General features: G+C 31.9%; 2 protein-coding genes across 2 annotated transcripts in view; both read right to left on the bottom strand.

The window, feature by feature from the left end:
* The window catches only part of LOC109167925 (glucan endo-1,3-beta-glucosidase, acidic-like), a 59037-nt gene extending 53946 nt beyond the window's left edge, over positions 1-5091 (bottom strand). The window contains exon 1 of the mRNA XM_019317001.1: positions 4964-5091. Within this exon, the coding sequence (XP_019172546.1) occupies positions 4964-5030 (67 nt within the window). The 5' untranslated portion in view covers positions 5031-5091. The remainder of the gene's footprint in view (positions 1-4963) is intronic.
* LOC109167923 (glucan endo-1,3-beta-glucosidase, acidic-like) overlaps positions 1-24499 on the bottom strand; it is a 44794-nt gene that overhangs the window by 8734 nt on the left and 11561 nt on the right. The gene's annotated exons all lie outside the window — the stretch shown is intronic.

The raw sequence follows: 24499 nt of genomic DNA, 5'->3' as shown, positions 1-24499 counted from the left end.
TTTAAAATACTTTCAAAATCAGAAACACATGAACAAAATGCATGCAAGGTGGTCATCTTTCCTTGAGCAATTCTCCTTCGTGATTAAGCATAAATCTGGAGTATCAAATAAAGTGGCTGATGCCCTTAGTAGACGAAGGAGCCTGTTGATCACATTGCAAGGAGAGCTCATTGGGTTTGAACTACTAAGGGACCTCTATGATTTTGATGAGGATTTCAAAGAAATATGGAAGAAAGCTCAACAACACAACTCAACTCAAGACTTTCATATTTTAGATGGATATCTGTTCAAAGGAAATCGCTTATGCATCCCAAGGACATCTTTACGGGAAAAGCTCATTAGGGACTTGCATGGTGGAGGTTTAGCAGGGCATATGGGCAGAGATAAAACGATTGCTAGCCTAGAAGAGAGGTATTATTGGCCACAATTGAAGAGAGATGTGGCCACCTTTGTGAAGAGATGCTCTATTTGTCAAACCTCTAAAGGGCATGTGCAGAATACTGGTCTTTATACACCTTTGCCAACTCCAGAGAATATTTGGGAAGATTTATCCATGGACTTCGTGCTTGGCCTTCCCAAAACACAGAGGGGAGTAGATTCGGTGTTTGTGGTGGTGGATCGATTCTCCAAAATGGCTCATTTCATCCCTTGTAAAAAAACTTCTGATGCTGTTCATGTGGCCCGACTATTTTTTCAAGAGATTGTTCGTCTTCACGGTGTCCCTCGATCCATAACATCTGATTGAGATTCAAAATTTCTCTCTCATTTTTGGACGACTCTTTGGAAGCGCTTTGATGCAAGTTTTAATTTCAGTAGTTCTGCGCACCCACAAACGGATGGTCAGACTGAGGTCACAAATCGTACTCTCGGGAATTTGATCCGGTGCATTTGTGGAGAGCATGTTAAGCAGTGGGATTTTGCTTTGTCACAAGCTGAATTTGCATACAATAGCTCTGTTCATATGTCCATTGGGCGTTCTCCATTCTCTGTTGTGTATACAAAAACTCCACGCCATGCTGTAGACCTTCTTCACTTACCGAAGGTTGATGGGATACACAAATCTGCCTCAAACATGGCTGAACAAGTCAAGAATGTCCATGAAGAAGTTAAGGCAAAGTTGAGCGCTTCAAATGCCAAATATAAAGCTGCAGCCGATAAAAAGCGCAGACAACAATTGTTTCAAGTTGGAGAACATGTGTTAATATACTTACGCAAGGAGAGGTATCCTGCAGACACTTTTCACAAACTCAGTCCAAAGAAATATGGCCCATTTGAGATTCTACGAAAGATCAATGACAATGCCTATGTCGTGAACATACCAGATGACTGGAAGATTTCGAAAACCTTCAACGTTGCGGATATCTTCAAGTTTTATCCTGGCCAAGAGTTGTATCCAGATGAAGCTAACTCGAGGACGAGTTTTTCACAGGTAGGGGAGTATGATGGCGTTCACACCAGCAACACAACACAAGGAACCTGAGTAATATCTGTTTGGAGGCTCAAGAATCTTTTCCCTAGATTATATTAAATGCATTTTCATTTTCCATGTGTCTTTTACAATTCCTAGAATTTGAATGTTACGTTGCTTTGTTTTATGCCTATATATTAGGCCATTTTGTAACCAGAAGGGGGACTTGAAAATTATTATGAATGTACTTCCTGTTTTGTTCTAATGAATCATTAGAATTCTTTGTTCAGCTACTGCGTTCTGCATCACAATGTTACTCTATATTGATAATCATAATATGCCCTAAATACACTTCAATGACAAGTTTTAAATCTCTATTAAGTAATTACTACAACCAATTATATTACCTAAAAGAAATGCATTTAAAAAAAAAATTATAAATTTAGATTAATCAAAGAGTTCTGGAATGGTTTGGGAAATAATTATTAACAAAAATTAAAGCATAAGTTCTAGTTGGGCGAAATTGAAGGAAAATTCTGCCATGGATCAGGTTCCACCACTACACCAAAAGTCACATTTAGCGGCGGATATAAATTTGTTTAGCGGCGGTTTCGAACCGCCACAAATGTATTTCCCGGCGGTTATTCAACCGTGACTAAATAGTGTGTCGCGAAGGTTTTAGCGGCGGTTTGTTACAATTGCGGGAATTTGTCCAACGGAACGGTGTCGAACGGGTGCCGTTTCTTTTCATTTAAAGAAACAACACCGTTTTGGAGCATGGTCCACACTATAATTTGCCGGTAGATTGTGGACAAGGACATATAATCAAGCCCGACAGTTGTAGTGTGAGAATTACACCCAATGTGATGGACTCGTTGTGGGATCTTACCTAATGGACTCTTGAGTCACCATGATTTATCCATTCATGAAAACTTTGTGGTGTGATTTTGTAGACAGGTCTGGAATTTCTTACAATTGGCCTTTCTCTAGCTTAGCCACGAGCTTCCCAATATTCTATCTCTTCAGTTTGTTGTATCTCTTTGATGAGTTACGTTTTTAGATCGAGATGGTTTTGACATCTTGTAATATTCCGAAGACAATAAATTTACCTCCCATGTGCCTAACAAAAGTCGTCTTCATTGTACCTTGGTGGGTTTTGGATGGTATATATATACATACACTTGGATCACATAACAGTAACAAGAACCCATGCCAAAATGATTTGAAAAAGTATTGTACAAGATCAATGTCAAATTACTACTATATATAGAAACAACAATTTTATTGTTGAAACGGTTACAATCAACGAGTTGAATCTAGAAATATATATATATATATATATATATATATATATATATATATATATATATATATATATATATATATATATATATATATATATATATATATATATATATATATATATTACTCCGTATATTGCCTATTCTCCTATTCTCTTTAGGGAAGTGCAATTTTAATATTAACTTTTTTACCATTCACATACCATTACTTGAACTCAGTTGAAGCTAAGGTTATACTTGGACATCATGTCCGGAGTAAACAGTCCAAAATGCCTCTCGGTTTGATCATTATTAGGTTTGACAGTTTTGTTATTTTCATCAAACATGGCGAAGAGGTAAGTCTCAATATGGCTTCCAGGCCTCTTCCGAGTCCCATGATTTCCCTCGACATGCTGAATTAGATTCTTATAATAAGTCTCAGCATTCCCATGCGACGCATCAGGGCCACCCTCCGATGGCCAGCCGGTCTCGGAAACAACAATCTGCACATTCGAACCGCCGGCCTTCTCAACCGCAGCATAGAAGGATTCCAGCATCGCGTCAAAGAGGTTGTTTTCCTCAGAATATGAGTTGACTTCGGAGAACAAAGCGAAAGGCAGCTGGACATGGTCCGGGTCGCCTGTTCGGGCAAAATAAGGGTATATGTTGGCTAGCAGGGGTAAGTTGTTTTGTGCCAAGAACTGGACGATGGGGTACATTAGGTTCTTGGCTTCATCCTTGAACACGCCGTTTTCGGGTGGGTAGGTGTGGTCCAACACGCCGGAGTAGGTGGCGGTGGAGGCCTTAATTCCGCCCCGATTGGCCGCCAATAATGCGGCGTGGACATTTTTCAATGCCGCCAAGGCGTAATCGGAGCCGGTTTTTCCGGGGTAAACCTCGTTGCCGACGGCGACGTATTTGAAGTTGACGTTGGGGTAAGGTACTATGTTCCTTTGGACCCAATAGTAGGCTGCGTTGAAGTTGGCTAGGGCTGGGAGCATGTCGTTGGGAACATCGACAATGACGTCTATGTTGCTTCCTCTGAGAGCGTCGAAGACGTTGGTGTCGGGTTCGTAGAGTCGCAGCCCTCGGATGCCGTAGTTCTTGTAGAGGGTTATGGTAGCCGTGGCGTTAGGTAAATTGTTGCCAATTCTCCCGTAACAAACTCCAATGGATTGTACCCCTGCATGGAAAGGACAAATATAATAGGTTTAATTAGTTGTATTACGTGTACTCTCAAATTCTACTTCTTTTACTCCATGACATGTCAAATAAAGATTTGATATTTTCATCATGTGAGTCCCAGAAAATGTCTACATCAATAATTTGTGAGATGGAGTATAAGTTGGGAGTAAGAAATGAGAGTACATGTAGTATTTTCTCAATTATATAGAAAAAATGTCAAGTAGCTTGTAGGACAACAATATTTTTGTGACTCTCCTACGTGAGAGGTTTCAATATAATAGGGTGACAAAGTATATATGGACAAATATTATACTATATTATAATAGAGTCAAAATTATATTGTTGCCAAGTCTCTCATAACAAACTCCTATACTGTACCCAAGATCAAAATTAAAGGACATACACCCAATATATATATAAATATATGTGTGTGTGTTCTTACACCATCCAAATTCATGTTTGATTGGGAGGAATAAATTAGGAAAGGAAGGAATTGTAATTCGATCAGTAAAAAAGAATAAGAACTAAAACGTCCAATGTGTACTAATAATAACAACAACAACAACAACAATAATAATAATAATAATAATAGGCAAATTAAATTTGTCAATTCCTTTAATTTCCTTTCGGTTGCTATTCCAATCATTCATTTGGCAAGGTGCAAGGGGCTATGAATTCTAATTCAATTGGTAGAGGAAATTGCTATTCCCACCAACCAGACAATATAATGTAATTTTTATGGCTACTGAATAACGTTATATTGACAAAGACTTCTAATTATTGCCAAACTAACCGTATTTTTTTCTATGTAATAGTCGGTAACTCAAACTAGAATGATTAACCGCACTATGAAAACACTTTGTGATGCATTGCATTAGTTGCTAGAATCCTTTTTGCCAGTAAAACTAATGCATGTTAAAGAGTAATGTTACTTGTAGCAAAATTTTTGCAAGCAAAAAACAATTTACGAGTACGTACGTAATTAATGCATACAAGAGTTAATTGTCACATTATGCTTTGGCGCAATATAATATTATTATATAATATTCTTATATGATATGATTATTGATGAGATAGAGTGAAAGAAGACCTGCAATGTGTAAGAAGCCAATGAGCAGGAGAATGGCAGCTATGGGTAATGAATGGAGCAGAGCCATGAGGGAAAGGGAATTCAAAGACAAACAAATATTATAAAACTGTGCTGTGCAAGTAAAGCTGTGGTGAATGCACCGTTGCATGGCTGTTGCTACTTTTATAGGCAAACTTAAGTCTATCAATTGCAAGACTTCTTACGGGTCAAGCACTCTCTCTGAGAAATATCACAAAGTAACCAACAAAAATAAGAAGAAACAAAATAATCAAGTACACACAAAATTATATATAAATGCATTTAATAGCTACTACACATAAATGCTACGTGGTAGGGTATAGGGTATGCTTTCGCTATAGAAAATTAGAGCATATATTCCCAAAAGGGTGGTTTGAGGACTAATATACAAGAGTGGGATTTACAATGTGCACACTCTTAGGTAGCGCTTACGAGTTTTTCTCGACATCCAAAAAAATATTCAAGCAAAGAATAATTTTAAATCAACTATAAAAAAATAAAAATAAAAAGAATATAACACTTCAAATTAAATGTGATGTTGTTAGGAATAATTGTAATTAGATTTTGATAAGGCAAAGTATAATATAGAATGAATGTTTTGAACCCAAAATCTATACTATATATAATAACAAAATCCTTGAATTTTAACTTCCCGCCCAATTCCTAAAAAATCTCTCTTCCCAATAAAATATATTGATTTCTACTTTCCCATTCGTACAATAATTCTGGGTAAAAATTCTATTCTAAAATTTTAAAATAGTGTAATACAATTCCCTTTGTACATCTATACTATCTATAATAACAAAATCTTGGAATTTTAACTTCCCGCCCAATTCCAAAAAAAAAAATCTCTCTTCCCAATAAAATATATTGATTTCTACTTTCACATTCGTACAATAATTATGGGTAAAAATTCTATTCTAAAATTTTAAAATAGTGTAATACAATTCCCTTTGTACACTATACTATATATAATAACAAAATCCTGGAATTTTAACTCACCGCCCAATTCCTAAAAAATCTATCTTCCCAATAAAATATATTGATTTCTACTTTCCCATTCGTACAATAATTCTGGGTAAAAATTCCATTCTAAAATTTTAAAATAGTGTAATACAATTCCCTTTGTACATCTATCTATCTATATATACTATATATAATAACAAAATCCGAGAATTTTAACTTCCCGCCCAATTCCAAAAACATCTCTCTTCCCAATAAAATATATTGATTTCTAGTTTCACATTCGTACAATAATTCTGGGTAAAAATTCTATTCTAAAATTTTAAAATAGTGTGATACAATTCCCTTTGTACATCTATACTATATATAATAACAAAATCCTGGAATTTTAACTTTCTGCCCAATTCTTAAAAAATCTCTCTTCCCAATAAAATATATTGATTTCTACTTTCCATTTGTACAATAATCCTGGGTAAAAATTCTATTCTAAAATTTTAAAATAGTGTAATACAATTCCCTTTGTACATCTATCTATACTTCTATACTATATATAATAACAAAATCCTGGAATTTTAACTTCCCGCCCAATTCCTAAAAAAATCTCTCTTCCCAATAAAATATATTGATTTCTACTTTCCCATTCGTACAATAATTCGGGTTAAAAATTCTATTCTAGAATTTTAAAATAGTGTAATACAATTCCCTTTGTACATCTATCTATCTCTCTATAATATATATAACAACCAAAGTGAGGGGTGTTCCTTGTGCCCAGTGAGCACCGGTCTAGCCTTTGTGGTTCATGTTCAGTTGACTTACCATGATTTACATCCTCCCAAATACTCTGTCGGGTCGAAGTGTGGGGGCCCTTAGGATTGGAGTTCAGCCTTTTGGAAGAATAATATATATAATAACAAAATCCTGGAATTTTAACTTCCCGCACAATTCCTAAAAAATCTATATTCCCAATAAAATATATTGATTTCTACTATCCCATTCGTACAATAATTCTGGGTAAAAATTCTATTCTAAAATTTTAAAATAGTGTAATACAATTCCCTTTGTACATCTATACTTAGGGGTGTGCAAAACCCGAAAAATCTGACCCACCCGACCGACCCGAAACCCGACGGGCGAGTCCGTGGAGCGAACCGTATCCGAATACCCAACCCGATCCGACGCTACGCTATTAGACGGATGCAAGGGGTTGGGGTGGGAGGCAGTAAACGCCACCCGAACCCGTCCGATTACCCGATAAAACCCTAGGGTTTTTCTCCGTTATATAATACGATGTCGTTTGGTGTATGTATATATATTACTCATTTCATTGAGCGCAGCCGAGCTCTCAGTTCACTCTTGAGTCTTGACTCTTCTAGATTTCTCTCAATCTCTCATCTCTCATCTCCCGTTCTCTCTTTTGCTCTGGTCTTTGAGACTTTGAGTCTTAGACTCTTAGTGTCTTACTCTCTAAGACTCTGAGAGTCTTAGTCTCTATTTGTTAGTCTGGTGGAAGCCCTATTCGGAGACTCGGAGTAGCGACTGGCGGAGTGGTGGAACGGTGGAAGCCCTAGACCCTAGTCCGGTCACCGGAGTCTGGTGGAACTGTTGAACGGTGGAATAGTGGATTCGAAGCCCTTTGTTCTCGAGGGATTAAATATGAGAAACGAAGTAATTACTAAACCCTATTTACATTTTCGTTATAGATTATTGTGTATTTGTCTTCTTGATTAGGGTTTCTAATTTTTATGATTATGTGGACTGTGATACTTGTAAATCCGTTGAGAAGTTCCGGATTGCATGTCACTAGTCCTTTGAGTTTGAATTTGTGAATTGTGTGATTAGGGTTTCTAATTTGTAACGTAAATATGTGGACTCACTGGACTATGATACTTGTAAATCCGTTGAGAAGTTCCGGATTGCATGTCAGTAGTTCTTTGAGTGTGAATTTGTGAATTGTTTGATTAGGGTTTCTAATTTGTAACCTAATCTGTGGACTCACTGGACTATGATACTTGTAAATCCGTTGAGAAGTTCCGGATTGCATGTCAGTAGTTCTTTGAGTGTGAATTTGTGAATTGTTTGATTAGGGTTTCTAATTTGTAACCTAATCTGTGGTGGAAGCCATACTACCCTAGCCCCTTGACACTGTGTGTTAAATACTGAAATCCATATAAATGTTAAGCATGATGGTATTTGTGTGGAAGCCATATAAATGTGGGAGTGTGTCTTGTACTCATGTGTGACTGAAATCCATATAAATGTGGGAGTGTGTGACTGAAATCCATATAAATGATGAGCATATAAAGTAGCATACACCTACTTAGCTTGAATGCCTGATTATGGATTTCATTGTAAATTGTAATTTGTAAGTTGTAAGTTTATGGATATGTGACCCTTAAATCATTTATGTGCAATTCTGCATACATGATGAAATGTTCAATTCACTGAATTCTGCCTGTTTAACACTTTAATTGATACATGTGTGTATGTGACAAAGCCCATTCTCTGTTGATGATTTTCAATGAGTGATTTCCCATTCTGTGTCACTGATACTTTCCCCTTTTTAGATGGAAAGTGTTAGTGGTGTTACTGGTGTATCTGGAACCCAACCTGAGTTGGAAGCACCTGCTGTAGAGACTGTTACTCCTCAGTCTCAGCAGCCTTTACCTCCACCTGTTCCAAAGAAAAGGAAAGAGGTTGAATCCAGGGCTCCATGTTGGGATCACTTTGAAAAGATCAAAGACAGTGAGGGCATTGTCATCAAAGGAAAATGTATATATTGTGCAAAAGTGTATTGCTGTGAGACCAAGAAACATGGGACTTCTTCTCTCAGACTTCATGTGGTAAACTGCCTTAAAAATCCTCACTCTAAGGAGACAAGGCAGTCCCTACTCACATTCCAACCTGCACCTTCTTCTGCTGGAACTCAAAGTAGTGAAGGAACTGAAGGGGTGTTGGGTACTTGGGTGTTTGATCAAGACTTGATAAGGAGAGCCTTAGCTAAGATGATTATTTTAGATGAACTTCCTTTTAGGATTGTTGAGGGACAGGGTTTTAGAAAGTTTGTTTTAGTTTGCTGTCCTAAGTTTAAAATCCCTTCAAGATGGACTATCAGTAGGGACATTTTCAAGATATTTTCTGATGAGAGGGTCAACTTGAAGAAGTTTTTTAGGACTAGCAGTCAGAGGGTAAGTATCACAACTGATACTTGGACCTCAGTCCAGAGAATAAACTACATGTGCATAACTGCACATTTCATTGATAGTGAGTGGAAGCTGCAAAAGAAGATTATTTCATTTGTTCCTATATATTCCCACAAGGGGGAAAGTATTGCAAAGGCTTTAGAGAGTTGCCTTTTGGACTGGGGTCTAAAATCAGTGTTTAGTGTGACAGTAGATAATGCTTCCAGCAATGATACTGCCCTAGGATTCTTGAAGAAGAAGTTGGGCTCTTGGGGTTGTACTGCTGTTAGGTGTAAGTATTTGCACATGAGGTGCATTGCTCACATTCTTAACTTGGTGGTACAGGATGGGTTGAAAGAATGTGACAGTTCTGTTAAGAAAGTCAGGGATGCTGTTAGGTATGTGAGGAGCTCACCTGCTAGGTTGCAGAAGTTTAAATCACTAGCTAATCTAATTGGGGTGGAAGCTAAGATTTCTCTGTGTCTAGATGTCCCTACAAGGTGGAATTCCACATATATGATGCTTAATACTGCATTACTGTTTCAGAAGGTATTTGAAGCCTATGATGATCATGACAGTTCATTTAAATCTGATTTGGGTGGAAGTGTATCTGATTTCTTAGATTGGGAATCCATTCAATCTTTGGTTATGATTCTGAAATCTTTTTATGAAATGACTGTTAGGATTTCTAGATCATTGTATGTGACTTCTAATACCTTCTTCTCTGAGATTTCTGATTTGTCTTGCTTGTTGAAAAATATGGAGGAAGCTACAGAAGATAGTGTTAAACTGATGGGTAAAAATATGAGGGCAAAATTTGATAAGTATTGGGGTGAGCCTGAAAAAATGAATTTTTTGATATTCTATGCAAATATCTTAGACCCCAGGGACAAAATTGAGTATATGCCCATTCAGTTTAACCAGTTATATGGTGAGGACAAGGGTAAAACAATGTTTGATAAGGTGATTGTTGGCCTTAAGGAGTTGTTTGAAGATTATGTTGCATGCTTCCCTGTCCAGTCTGTTGAACAATCTGAAAAATTTTCTCCCTCAATAACAATATCTGATTCAGTTTCTGTTGGGAGACCTCAATCATTACTGAAATCTCAGATTAAGAAGCAAAAATTGGTGAGTGGGGATTTGTCTAGGAAAAAAACTGAGTTGGAAGTGTATCTCTCTGAGGTTATTGTGGATGAGGATGATTCATTTTACCTTCTAAGATGGTGGAAGCAAAAATCTGAAAGGTTCCCTGTCTTATCTAAAATGGCAAGGGATATTCTAGCTGTTCCAATATCAACTGTTGCTTCATAATCAGCATTCAGTACAAGTGGAAGGGTGCTTGATGCCTTTAGGAGTTCCCTAACTCCTAGAATTGTTGAGGCATTGGTGTGTACACAGGATTGGCTAAGGTTAAGCAACCAACCAATCTCAATTGAAGAAAATATTGAAGATGTTGAAAGGATTGAGAAAGGTATATACTTCTAACTTCCAGCAATGATCTGTTTAATTGTTTAAGTTTTAATTTCCATTTTGTTTTTGTACTGCAGAGTTGTGCTGCACATCCAGCATTGGAACTGGAATGCCTACAATTGTTGTATGTTTACAGTTTCAATTAATTTATTTTGAAATCTGAATTTGTGATTACTTATTTACTTATTTGATTTCATGATAAATTTATGCCTCTGTATCAGTGTATCATGTATGTGTATCAATGATTCAAATCAATGTCCCTCGTGAGGCTGGGAAGTTGGAACTGGAAACTGGAAAGTGCTCATGGCTAGGTAACATTTTAAATGTTGCTGCCATTGAGCTCAGGTATCAGTATAAGTACTGACTAAATGTCTAAATGTGACTTCTGACTTCTGACTCACTATACTTATAAGTTATACCTGTATAAATGTTCATTATTGTGCTATGATGATGCTTCCACCATGTTCTCTGAATATATAGAATTGGGTTTGGTATGTTGCCTATGAAGTGTGGTGTATGCCATACTCATTGAGTAGTGTTCCCCCAATCCTAAATTGATATGGAAACAAAAAGTATCTGAGCACTCTTTGAGTCTTTGTTATTTAAATATAATTCATTAGTTGTTACAGTATAAATATTATTCTGCTATGATGATGCTTCCACCATGTTCTCTGAATATATAGAATTGGGTTTGGTATGTTGCCTTTGAAGTGTGGTGTTTATGCCATACTCATTGAGTAGTGTGCCCCCAATCCTAACTTGATATGGAAAAAAAGCTATCTGAGCACTCTTTTAGTCTTTTACAGTTTCAGTTTGTGTGATTGTGTCAATTCTAACTAACTTCAAATGTTTTGAACTTATTGTGTTTTTATGTGTTCACTTATCAGGAAGAAGAATAGACATAGAGTACTCTATATTATATTAATCATATATTCATATATTGCTTTTGGAGTTTTGGATATCTGGCTTTCTTTTGAAGAAGAATAGACATAGAAGAATGCTGATGTGCTGATTGGAGACTGATGCAGTGATGCTGTTGCTATGAACAATTAAAATTCTCATTACAAGTTTTAATTTTGTAACTTGTAAGTTGTAACTTGTAAGCTAATCTGCTGATTATATGTAAGCTAATTTGTATTTTGCTGATTATATGTTTACACTTTTATAAGTTTACTTATGTTATTTACTTATTTTTGCTGTTAAGTAGTTAGTAATTACTAGTTAGTGGCTTTTAGTACTTAAGTAGTTCATTAGTTAGGTACTTAGGTGTTCCATCATCCATGAATAGAATATTTGATTTTAAGTTTTTTACATTCTGATAAAACTGAATTACAACACGGATATCCGACCGATCCGATCCAATCCGAAAATAAAAATAACTGATCGGATTAGTCAACAAAAAAAAAACGGTTAGGGTGGTCAAAATTGAAATCCGATATCCTACCGGGGGTCTCAGTCCGCAATCCGATCCGTCTGATCCGTCCGACTGCACAGCCCTATCTATACTATATATAATAACAAAATCCGGGAATTTTAACTTCCCGCCCAATTCTTAAAAAATCTCCCTTCCTAATAAAATATATTTATTTCTACTTTCACAAGTACAATAATTCTGAGTAAAAATTCTATTCTAAAATTTTAAAACAGTGCTCCAAAATTCCCTTTGTACATCTAAACTATATATAATAACAAAATCCTGAAATTTTAACTTCCCGCCCAATTCCTAAAAAATCTCTCTTCCCAATAAAATATATTGATTTCTACTTTCACATTCGTACAATAACTTTGGGTAAAAATTCTATTCTAAAATTTTAAAATAGTGTAATACATATATTCTCTAATATATATAATAACAAAATCCTGGATTTTAACTTCCCTCCCAATTCATAAAAAATCTCTCTTCCCAATAAAATATATTGATTTTTACTTTCCCATTCGTTCAATAATAAAAATTCTATTCTAAAATTTTAAAATAGTGTAATACAATTCCTTTTGTACATCTATTCTATACTATATATAATAACAAAATCCTGGAATTTTAACTTCCCGCCCAATTCCTAAAAAATCACTCTTCCCAATAAAATATATTGATTTCTACTTTCCATTCGTACAATCATTCTAGGTAAAAATTCTATTCTAAAATTTAAAAATAATGTAATACAATTCCCTTTGTACATCTATACTATATATAACTAGTATTTGCGCCCGTGCGATGCACGGAATGAATTTGTTGTAATATATTAAGAATATATGAATTGATATATAATTATTTAAATTAGAAATCAAATATTATATAATGAAATTAAAGATATCCTTTGGATCGTTTATATATTTTGATGTTATTATTGATTGATTTTGTGCAAATAATTGCTCAAATTAATAGCTAATGTGTAGTCAATTATTCTTTTTTATTTTCAGTCAATTATTAGTCAATTAAAATATAGATACAGTGATATTTTTACATAATTTCCGTTCCATTTTAATTTGATGATGTAGAATATTATTATTGAAATATTTTCGTTTCATTTTTAATTTACCTTTACTATTTTTTAAAATATGCATTTACTATTTGATGATGTAAAATATTATTATTGAAACATTCCCTTTACTTCTCAAAAAAAAAAAAAAAAAAAAAAAAAACACTTTGGACTTCTTTGTAAGAGGAGCATTGCTCCTCAGAGGAGCTCAAGAGCTTACATTTCCAAACATTTTCAATGTGAGATCAAAATGATTCCACATCATTTACAAAGGGAGTCCGTGGCTCCATTTTGTCTTCTTCTTCCTATTATTATTTTTGAATTTTATTTTATATATCGTTTTGTTTGGATTATTATTATTATTATTATTATTATTATTATTATTATTATTATTATTATTATTATTTGATTATTGACAAATTCGTCATTTTAACAATTTGTCTTTAATCAAAACACCAAAAATATTATTTAATAACTCAGTAAGTTGCTCCAAACTGCAAAAAAAAAAACACTAAAACAACGCATACATTTTGGATTAATCTTTCCCAAACCCCACTAATAATAAATAATAAATAAATAAATAAATAAAATAAGAAGACAAAACTAATGTTTCTTAAATAAGAACCTTTTGACTTCATAATACTTGCTATATTGATGGGCAAAAAATTATGTATGTACCTCTTAAATAGAGGAGCTGAAAAGCGCATCTTTTCAAACATTTCCAATGTGGGATCAAAATGATCTCAAATCATTTACAAAGGGAGCCCGTGACTCCCCTTTGTCTTTTTTTTTTTTTTGTTAATTTTAATTTTATTTTGTATATAGTTTTGTTTGGATTAATATTAATATTAATATTAATATTAATATTAATTATTATTATTATTATTATTATTATTATTATTATTATTATTATTATTATTATTATTATTATTATTATTATTATTATTATTATTATTATTATTATTATTATTACTACTACTACTACTACTACTACTGTTGTTGTTGTTGTAATTTGATTATTTGGCAAATTTGTCAAAATTTTAAGAAATTCAGCTGTTTAACCTTTTATATTTAATCAAAACACTAAAAATAGTATTTAATGACTTAGCAATTTGCTCCAAACTGCTAAAAACTAAAACAACTCATATGCATTTTGGGTTAATCTTTCTCAAACCCCTAATAAATTATTTTTTTTTTAAAAAAAAAAAACTAAAATAAGAAGCCATTAAAATAAGGTTTCTTAAATAAGAGCCTTTTGACACGTTGGGCTTCAATAGGTTGAGAAAGTTTACATGTAATAGGGTCAATCGAATAGTCAATAGTTATGCCGTGCAACTGAATGTACCATGCGCATGGTGCATACGATGTAAAACGACGTCGTTTTGACTAAAAACGCGCGTCCCACTTTAATAAAAAAAAAAATCCAGGTTCGATTCTCGGCAATAGCATTATTGTGGATATATAGTTATGAATTTCTGGATATATAGTTATAAATTTGTGGATATATAGTTATGAATTTATGAATATTTAGTTCATTCATTGTAGATATTTACTTCATTCATTCACTGTGGATATATAGTTATGAATTTATGGATATATAGTTATGAATTTCTGGATATATAGTTATGAATTTCTGGATATATAAAAATGCTATTGCCGGGAATCGAACCTGATTTCTTCTTTAAGTGGGATGCGCGTTTTTTTAATCAAAACGGCGCCGTTTTGCAACCGTATGCACCTTGCAAGGTGCATTCGGTTGCACAGCATAATTTGCGTCGAATAGTTATGCGGTGTAACTGTGTCCACCTTGCAAGGTGGACACAGTTCTATGTTCATAATTACTGAACTATATGTTCATTATTATAAAGCTATAAATTCATAATTTTTGAACTTCTTATTTATAATTATTGAACTCTATATTCATAATTGCAGAACTATATGCTCATAGTTACTAAATTATATGTTCATAATTATAAAGATATATATTCATAATAATTTTTTAACTTCATATTCGCAATTATTTAATCTCTATATTCATAATTACATAACTATACGTTTGTAATTATGTTGACAACACTAAGTTCTTAATTATAGAACTATATGTTCATAATTTTTGAACTATATATTCATAATTATGAACTATTTTTGAACCGTGTCTACCTTGCAAGCTGGACACAGTTCCACAACATAATTTGTCGGGTCAATAGGACTAAAAAAAAATTCTTTGGACTTTTCAATATTTGTCCATATTGATGGGCAAGAAATTATATGTTTGTAAGAGGAGGAATTATATGCATTGCTCCTCTTATATTGAGAAGCTCAAGAGGTCCTCTTTCCAAACATTTTTAATGTGGGATCAATATTATCCCACATCATTTACAAAGGGGAGCCACCTTTGTCTTCTTATTTTTTCTTAATTTTAATTTTATTTTGTATATAGTTTTATTATTATTATTATTATTATTATTATTATTATTATTATTATTATTATTATTATTATTATTATTATTATTGTTGTTGTTGTTGTTGTTGTTATTGTTATTGTTATTGTTATTGTTGTTGTTATTATTATTATTGTTAAGTTATTGTTATTATTTTAATTTTTGTCTTCTTCTTATTTTTTTTTATTTTATTTTATATATAGTTTTATTTGGATTATTATTATTATTATTATTATTATTATTATTATTATTGTTGTTGTTGTTGTTGTTGTTGTTGTTGTTGTTATTGTTATTGTTATTATTTTAATTTTACTTTTATTTTATTATTATTAGATTATTACATAGAATTTTTATTATATTTGAACAACAATATTATCAATTAATAGATTTTATTTAATTTCCATTTGACATTTACTTACCAAATAAGCTTTACTACAAATAATAATATTCTTCTTCCTATATATATATATATATATATATATATATATATATATATATATATATATATATAGAGAGAGAGAGAGAGAGAGAGAGAGAGATTAGTAATTTTTGTAGGATTTATTTTTCCGTTAATTAGTGAATTCCGTATCCTTTTTCTAATCAGTGAATGAGGAATTCTTTTTTTTTTTTTTTTTGGTACTGCTAACTTTTTTACTGATTATTATTAGCATTAATCATATTATTATTATTATTATTATTATTGTTGTTGTTATTATTAATTCATTATTATTATTATTATTATTATTATTATTAAATTAATTTCAGATCCTTATTATTATTAATTAGTTATTTTTGGTAGGATTTTTCTTTACATTAATCATTGAATTCTGTTTCTTTTTCCATTAATCAGTGAATTAGGCATACTTTTTTACTGATTATTATTAGTATTAATTAGTGTGTAATCCGTTTCCTTTTATATTATGAGTTAATTATGAATCTTTTTTTATTTTCATTTTTTACACATTAGTATTTAGTATTGATCAACTTTCTTTTTCAATGTGAATTAGGGATTTTTTTCCATTTTTACTGCTAACTTTTTTACTGATTATTATTAGTATTAATTAGTGAATTTTGTTTCCTTTTCCATTTTCAGTGAATTAGATATCTTTTTTATTTTTATTTTTCTATTTTTACTGCTAACTTTTATACTGATTATTATATAAAATATTATTAATTATATATAATATCTATATATAAATAATGGATGATATTACAGAAATGTCCCTATATTTTTGGGGTGAAATTTGGCTAGGGGATTTTACTTTTAATTATATATATAGAATATAGATATAGATTAGTAATTTTTTGTAGGATTTATTTTTCCGTTTTTCTAATCAGTGAATTAGGAATTCTTTTTTTTCTTTTTTTTTTTAGTACTGCTAAATTTTTTACTAATTATTATTAGCATTAATCATAATAATAATTATTATTATTGTTATTAATTCTTAATTTTATTATTATTATTATTATTAAGTTAATTTCATATCCTTATTATTATTAATTAGTTATTTTTGATAGGATTTTTCTTTTCATTAATCATTGAATTCTGTTTCCTTTTTCATTAATCAGTGAATTAGGCATACTTTTTTACTGATTATTATTAGTATTAATTAGTGTAATCTGTTTCCTTTTACATTTTGAGTTAATTATGGATCCTTTTTTATTTTCATTTTTTACACATTATTATTTAGTATTGATCAATTTTCTTTTTCAATGTGAATTAGGGATTTTTTTTTTTCATTTTTACTGATTATTATTAGTATTAATTAGTGAATTTTGTTTCCTTATCCATTTTTAGTGAATTAGAGATCTTTTTTATTTTTATATAACAAATTTTCTATCTCTATTCTCTAATATTGCCAAATAGGTAATAAGTTATTAGTACTCAAATTACATTTGATATACTATTTTTATCATGAATTTTGAATAAGTTATTTTTTTCTTTGTTTTAGTTGTGATTTGATTCTTGTAATTTACTGTGTACTTTTCTGTGTGGATTAAGCATCGATATCATTTGGACTTTTGGTTAATCAATAAGTTCACGTACCACAAAATAGTATGTAAGTCAAACTCATACTTAGAGTAAATTGCATTCATATTTTATTTGATTTCCAGATTGCAATTACTTCAATTTGGTACAATCTACATGTTAAACACTTCCATTGTAATTTGAACTATGGACTTAGAGGACTCAGTTTGTCCAGACTGAGGTACATCTTGTGGTCTTCATTGTTGTGGTCTTGGAAAAAAATAGTTTGTCCAACGTGAGATGCATCTTGTGGCCAACCAAGTTGTGGTCCTGTAGAAGGAAGTTTGTCTAGCCTAACTTAATAACTTTTTGCAGGTTTCATTCCTTATAGTCTGCTTTCCTTTATTTCACTTGGATAACCTTCAACCTTCTTTCATTGTTCAGAAACTGCATGCACATAGCTTGATTCCTGCAAAGAAAATATAATAAAACTAAGATATAATTAAATTACTATACGACATACTTTATACTAAATTATAAATACATCCCAAGTTTATGCATTCACATGTTCTGCAAAACAAAATCATATGGAATGTAATACAGTTCATATGTGAGAAATCTGATGATAAGTCAACTCACAGGACAATGAAAAATCTTTTTTTTTCCCTAGAAAAATGGAGGAGGGGATTCAACTCCTTTTCCCCTTTACCTAACACTGAGTTGAGTATGGATTTGTACTTGCACAATCTTTTGACCACATTTCATTTTAGCTCCATTTCCCTTATGTTTTTTCTTTCCTTTCCTTTCCCTGCGTTTTCCCCTCTCATTGGGGGTACTGAAATTTTAACTGTTTTAACCTTGTAATGAAACTTCAAAATAAAAAATGGCACCACATCACACAAAATTACATTCTCAGCAAAATATAAAATACCTTTGATATTGCCTCTGTCTTAGTTTCTCAAGTTCAAGTTGAACATCTTTTAGGGCTATTGATGATTTAACCATTGGAACTCCTTTAGCAAACTTCAGATTTGTACTGAGAATCTCCATTAGTGAACAATAAGGAGAAATAGCATAGAAGAATAGAAAATAATGGATGGTAGAATTGTTTAGGATTATAAGAGTATTTATAGTGCAGATTATGTGGCTGGTTATGGAGCATTATTATTTGCAGAAATAAAGATTATTTTGCAGATTATGTGGATGGTTATAAAGAAATCTCGATGTACAATAGCAATTGCAGATTATGGCTGATTATGAATTTATTTATGGAGCAATTATAACGTAAAATAAGGTAAATTTATTAATAACTGATTTTATTGATTGATTATTGAGTATATATAAATCTGGACATAATACTTACGGTACTATAAATTAATTAGGTAAGATTGTGTAGTAATTCATTTGGTAAGTTATGATTCACATGTAAATTAATTTCTATAATTAATCGGATATGAATAATATATAATTACTATACTTATTAATTAAATAAATTTAGATATTACATAAATGACCCTAAGTTTTGGGGGGAAAATTTGGGAAGGAGGATTTTAGTTTTATATATATATATATAGATAACTAAATCCTGGAATTTTAACTTCCAGGCCAATTTTTAAAAAATCTCTCTTCCCAATAAAATATATTGATTTCTACTTTCACATTCGTACAATAATTTTAGGTAAAAATTCTATTCTAAAATTTTAAAATAGTGTAATACAATTCCCTTTGTACATCTATACTATATATAATAACACAATCCTGGAATTTTAACTTTCCGCCCAATTCCTAAAAAATCTATCTTCCCAATAAAATATATTGATTTCAACTTTCCCATTCGTACAATAATTCTGGGTAAAAATTCTATTCTAAAATTTTAAAATAGTGTAATACAATTCATTTTGTACATCTATACTATATAATAACAAAATCCTGAAATTTTAACTTCCCGCCCAATTCCAAAAAAACCTCTCTTCCCAATAAAATATATTGATTTCTACATCCCCACGTACAATAATTCTGGGTAAAAATTCTATTCTAAAATTTTAAAATAGTATAATACAATTCCCTTTGTACATCTATACTATCTATAATAACAAAATCCTGGAATTTTAACTTCACGCTCAATTCCTAAAAATCTCTCTTCCTAATAAAATATATTGATTTCTACTTTCACATTCGTACAATAATTCTGGGTAAAAATTCTATTCTTAAATTTTAAAATAGTGTAATACAATTCCCTTTGTACATCTATACTATATATAATAACAAAATCTTGGAATTTTAACTTCCCGCCCAATTCCTAATAAATCTCTCTTCCCAATAAAATATATTGATTTCTACTTTCCCATTCCTACAATAATTCTGGGTTAAAGTTGTGAAGTGTCAAAAGTTCGGCAAGGCATAACTTTTGACTCGGTTGTACGTTTTGGACAAATGTTTTTTTGAAATCACGTATTTTTTTCGAGATCTATCCACCGCAAACAGTCGTATGCGGTTTGGCCCACCAATTTCTAAAAAAAAATGTTTTATTAAATAGTTTCTAATAAAAAACTATGAGAACCTTATGTTTTATTAATGAATTTTTAAATTTTTTAATTAAAAAATGGTCATGTGCGTTATTTAATAATCTCTCTTTATAATTGGTTGAATTATTTAGTTTTGGTAAATTCGGAAATAATTAATGATGGTAATAGATATCCTAGAAGAATATAGAATTGAAGAATATTTAATTATTGTTATATTATTATTGTGACTCACGAAATACAATTCAAGAATATTTAATTATTGTTATATTGTTGTTGTTTGCCTCACGGCCATTATATACTAACAAAACTTGAAAAGAAACTAATAATAATAATAATAATAATAATAATAATAATAATAATATAAGTGGTAAAAATAATATCTTAAAATAATTAAGTGTTAATAATAATAGTATGAATATTAACGTAAGAATTATAACATAGAATAAATTGTAATAATTAATAACTATAGTCTAGGATTAAATTAGGAATTGTCAAGAAAGATATGCGACCTCTGGTGAAATTAACTCTTAAATAATTATGTATCGATTTAAATATTCATAATATATTACAACAATTCCATTCCGTGCATCGCACAGGTAAAAATACTACTTTTAGATTAAAGCTAAGTCTATAAACTAGAACGTTATTCATCGCAAGATTTTGCTGAAGTGTTCACGGAGTTCAACACATGAAGACTTTGGTCTTACCGTCATGGGGAAGTCATTAGCAGCAAGGGTGGGTAGCAGTAAAGCTCTACCAATAGCAAAAGTTTAGAGAATGACGCTTTACCCAGGGTCGGTTGTGAACAAGTCTAACATGAGCGATCACATAGGGTCCCTAATTTTTAGGGTTTTTATATTTTTTTTTTAAAAATTATATGTATATATAGTATACATGATTTCAGACTAAGTGCATGGGGATTTGGCCTATTTATGATAGGGTGAAATTGAGCCCAATTGGCAATTGCGTTAAAAATCGTAATTTATATCCTACACCACGGCGCGCGTTGCACTGTGCGCCAGGTGCAAAACGACGTCGTTTTAATTTTTTTTTTTTTTTTAATTTTTTTTTTTTTTGAAATTTCCCGCCCCAGTGAATGGCAATGATTTTTTCTTTAAAAAAAACCCGCTGTTCAAAAATGTACATAATGTTATACTAGAATACACATAATTGTATACATGAATGTACATAATTATATAACAAAATATACATGCTCTTTTTAAAAGATAATACACATAATCTAACATTTTTTTTGAATGCATAATCTAACATAATACATAATAAACATAAACTTTTAACATAATACACATCAACTCTTAACATAATACACACAAATTTTCTGATTCGGATGTACATAATTGTATAAAAAGAATGTACATAATTGTATAAAAAGAATGTACATAATTGTATAAAAAATGTACATAACTGTATGAACAAATACACATAATTGTATGAACAAATACACATAATTGTGTGAACAAATACACATAATTCCAGCAACTTCCTATCGCGCCTCCCAAAACGACCCCAAAACGACGTCGTTTTGGGAGGCGCGCGGCGCACAGAGCTATATGCGCCGTGGTGTAGGGTATAACGATTGGTTAAAAACTCAATGGATTAGTTTTCAATAACAGTTATGCCATGGACCCGGGCCCACCTTGCAAGGTGGACCCGGGTCAAAATACACAATTTATATACTGAATGCTCACAATTTACATACTGAATGTTAACAATTTGAACTTTGAACATTCAGTATGTAAATTGTGAACATTTAGTATATAAAATTGTGAATATTCATTATGTAAATTGTGAACATTTAGTATATAAAAATTGTGAACATTCAATATATAAATTGTGTATTTTTGGACACGGGTCTACCTTGCAAGGTGGGCCAGGTCCATAGAATAATTTGCCAGCTTTAATCTCCATTGAAAATGAGATTTTGGAAGAAGTTGATATCAAAAGTTCGGTAGATAATTTTGCGTCTAAATATGCACGGCACACGTTACTTTTTAAATGAAATTTTAAATGTATTTTTTTATATAATATTTATATTTTGGTACAACTTTTTGAACAACTATTATTTATACTAGTAATTCACCAGCGTGCGATGCACGGAAAAAAATTATGTTATTATAAATATAAATAAAAAATTGAAAAACTAAAATATTTTAAATTATTTAATATAATAATATTTTTGAGATTCCATTGGTCAAGTGTTTATTATTTTTATAGAATACAAAATTACAATTAAAATTAAAATTAAAATTAAAATAATAATTATAATTTTGTATGGTTAATATAATCTCTAATTATGTGCATATTCAAATAAACTTATAGAGATAATTTACATAATTACATTGATTTATTCTTAATTATATTCCATCTTTATTATTATAATTTTCACAATACAAATAATAACTAAGATAATTACATTTGGAAAGTAAATTTCAAATTTTGTATGTGTAAATTTAAACTCTAATTGAACACATTTTTTATATGATTATATAATATATAGCTATTTTATTTTTTAAATGTTGTGCTTTTTTTTTTTTTAATATAATAAAGGATGTTGTGGCATTAATTGTAACATTAATTATTTCCCAAACCATATAGCTTTATTATATAGAGGATATATAAATTACTTTAAAAAGAGAACTCAAATTAAGATATTGCACTGGCCTCAATTTTACCAATAGCAAAAGTTTATAAACAGCAAAAGTTTGCAAACAACAAGATTTTTAAGAAACACAAGTCTATGAGTGACGTAAAGACTTAAAGGATGATAAGCAGCAAAACTTACCAACATTCTTTGTTAGATCCTTACTTGGAGCATTGGCACATTATCCAAGGTGACACATTACTCTGGAAGCTCAGAAAAGGTTGTCATTGCTAAGTGCCATTGCTAGAGTTTTCAAACTAGAGAGAGACGAAGCTAAAATGCTCATATCTAGTGCAACCTGAGCTTCACAATGAACCTCTATGTTCATAGTTCATTGATTTGTGAAAATAAACAAACAATAGCACGTTTTGACAATTGTGGTTGGAGATCTTTTATTCAAGGTGACTTTGTTGGGAGCATTTAAAGAAGAAGCATTGATGAGATGCTTGTTCAAGTTGTCCCACATTGCTAACTTAGCTTTTGGATTTCTCCTTTATAATAACCAACCCTTTTAAAAAGGTTTGAACTATTATGAAGAGGGAATAAGAGAGAACCACACGCGCGTCGCTGCCGTCGCCCGCCCGTCTTGTCACGACGCGTGGTGTGGTCAACGTTTTGCTCCTAACAATAATTTTTCCACCCTATTTTTGTGGATCAACTAAACATCTTGTCCGCATGATCACCTTATACATGTGTGATCAAGAGTCAGTCTTCTCCACACATTTACTCCTATTCCTACGCTAAAGCTACTAGTGGGCGTTTCCTTCTCCATAATGCAGTATAAAAAGAAGCCTTTGCTTCTTAGTAATACGCAGAGAAAACCAGAAGCAGTAACCAAAAACGCTGAACACCTTGTTACCATAGCCTTTGTCCTGAGCTTGAGAATATCTGTGTTTTCTGTCGAAAACATGCGATGCCCTGGTCGTAAATGTTTTTAAGCTAGTGTTGAACAACACGACGCAGATTTTTCCTTCCATCCCCAACTCTAAAATCTATACACTGTTCGAAACATCCATATACAGTGTTCGAAACAGACACTTCGTGCGACATTTGTTGTTTTCCAGGTTCATACGGTGCGTACGATCCAACAGTTAAAAACATTTACTATCAACAACAATGTCTGAGCACGCTACAGCCTCTAATGTTGCGCCAATTCAACCACTGAGCGGTGGCTTGAATTACAGACGGTGGGCTGGCAAAGTTCTGATGCAACTGGAAGCAAAAGATGTCGACTATGTGGTCCTTGAAAACCCCGCGAAATATCTGCCATCTGCTGCTGGAAATTCCTCAGTTCAAACCACTGACAAGTCCACAACCACAGAGGATGCTACTGCTGAGAAGTCCGCATCAGCGCTGGCAGCTGCAGAAGCTATTCGTATAAAGTACGAAAAAGATAACAAGACTGCACGTGGGATCATCCTTCAACGAGTTTCAGACCCTCTATTTGACATGTTCAGTGTTCACAAATCTGCTAAGGTAATTTGGGATTTACTTATTGAAAAATATGGGGCTGATGATGCAGAAAGCGTAAGTATGCAGTAGGCCGTTGGTTACATTTCCAAATGGTGGATACTAAACCAATAATAGAACAAGTGCATATCTTTGAGAACCTAGTTGCTGACATGAAGGCAGAAGGTGGCGTGCTGAACGATGTCGTCCTGTGTGACTCACTTATTGACAAATTGCCAGACTCGTGGGTAGACTTCAAAACCAAAATGAAGCACGACCGCCAAAACTACACTCTTCAACAACTGATCAGTAGCCTGAACATCGAAGAAGAAAATCGTATGGTTCACAGGTCAGTCATTTTTTCTGATAATGTTAAGGCCAAT

Source organism: Ipomoea nil, unplaced genomic scaffold (assembly GCF_001879475.1).
Source record: "Ipomoea nil cultivar Tokyo-kokei standard unplaced genomic scaffold, Asagao_1.1 scaffold3170, whole genome shotgun sequence".
Classification (NCBI taxonomy): domain Eukaryota; kingdom Viridiplantae; phylum Streptophyta; class Magnoliopsida; order Solanales; family Convolvulaceae; genus Ipomoea; species Ipomoea nil.
This window is presented reverse-complemented; position numbering and strand designations above follow the sequence as displayed.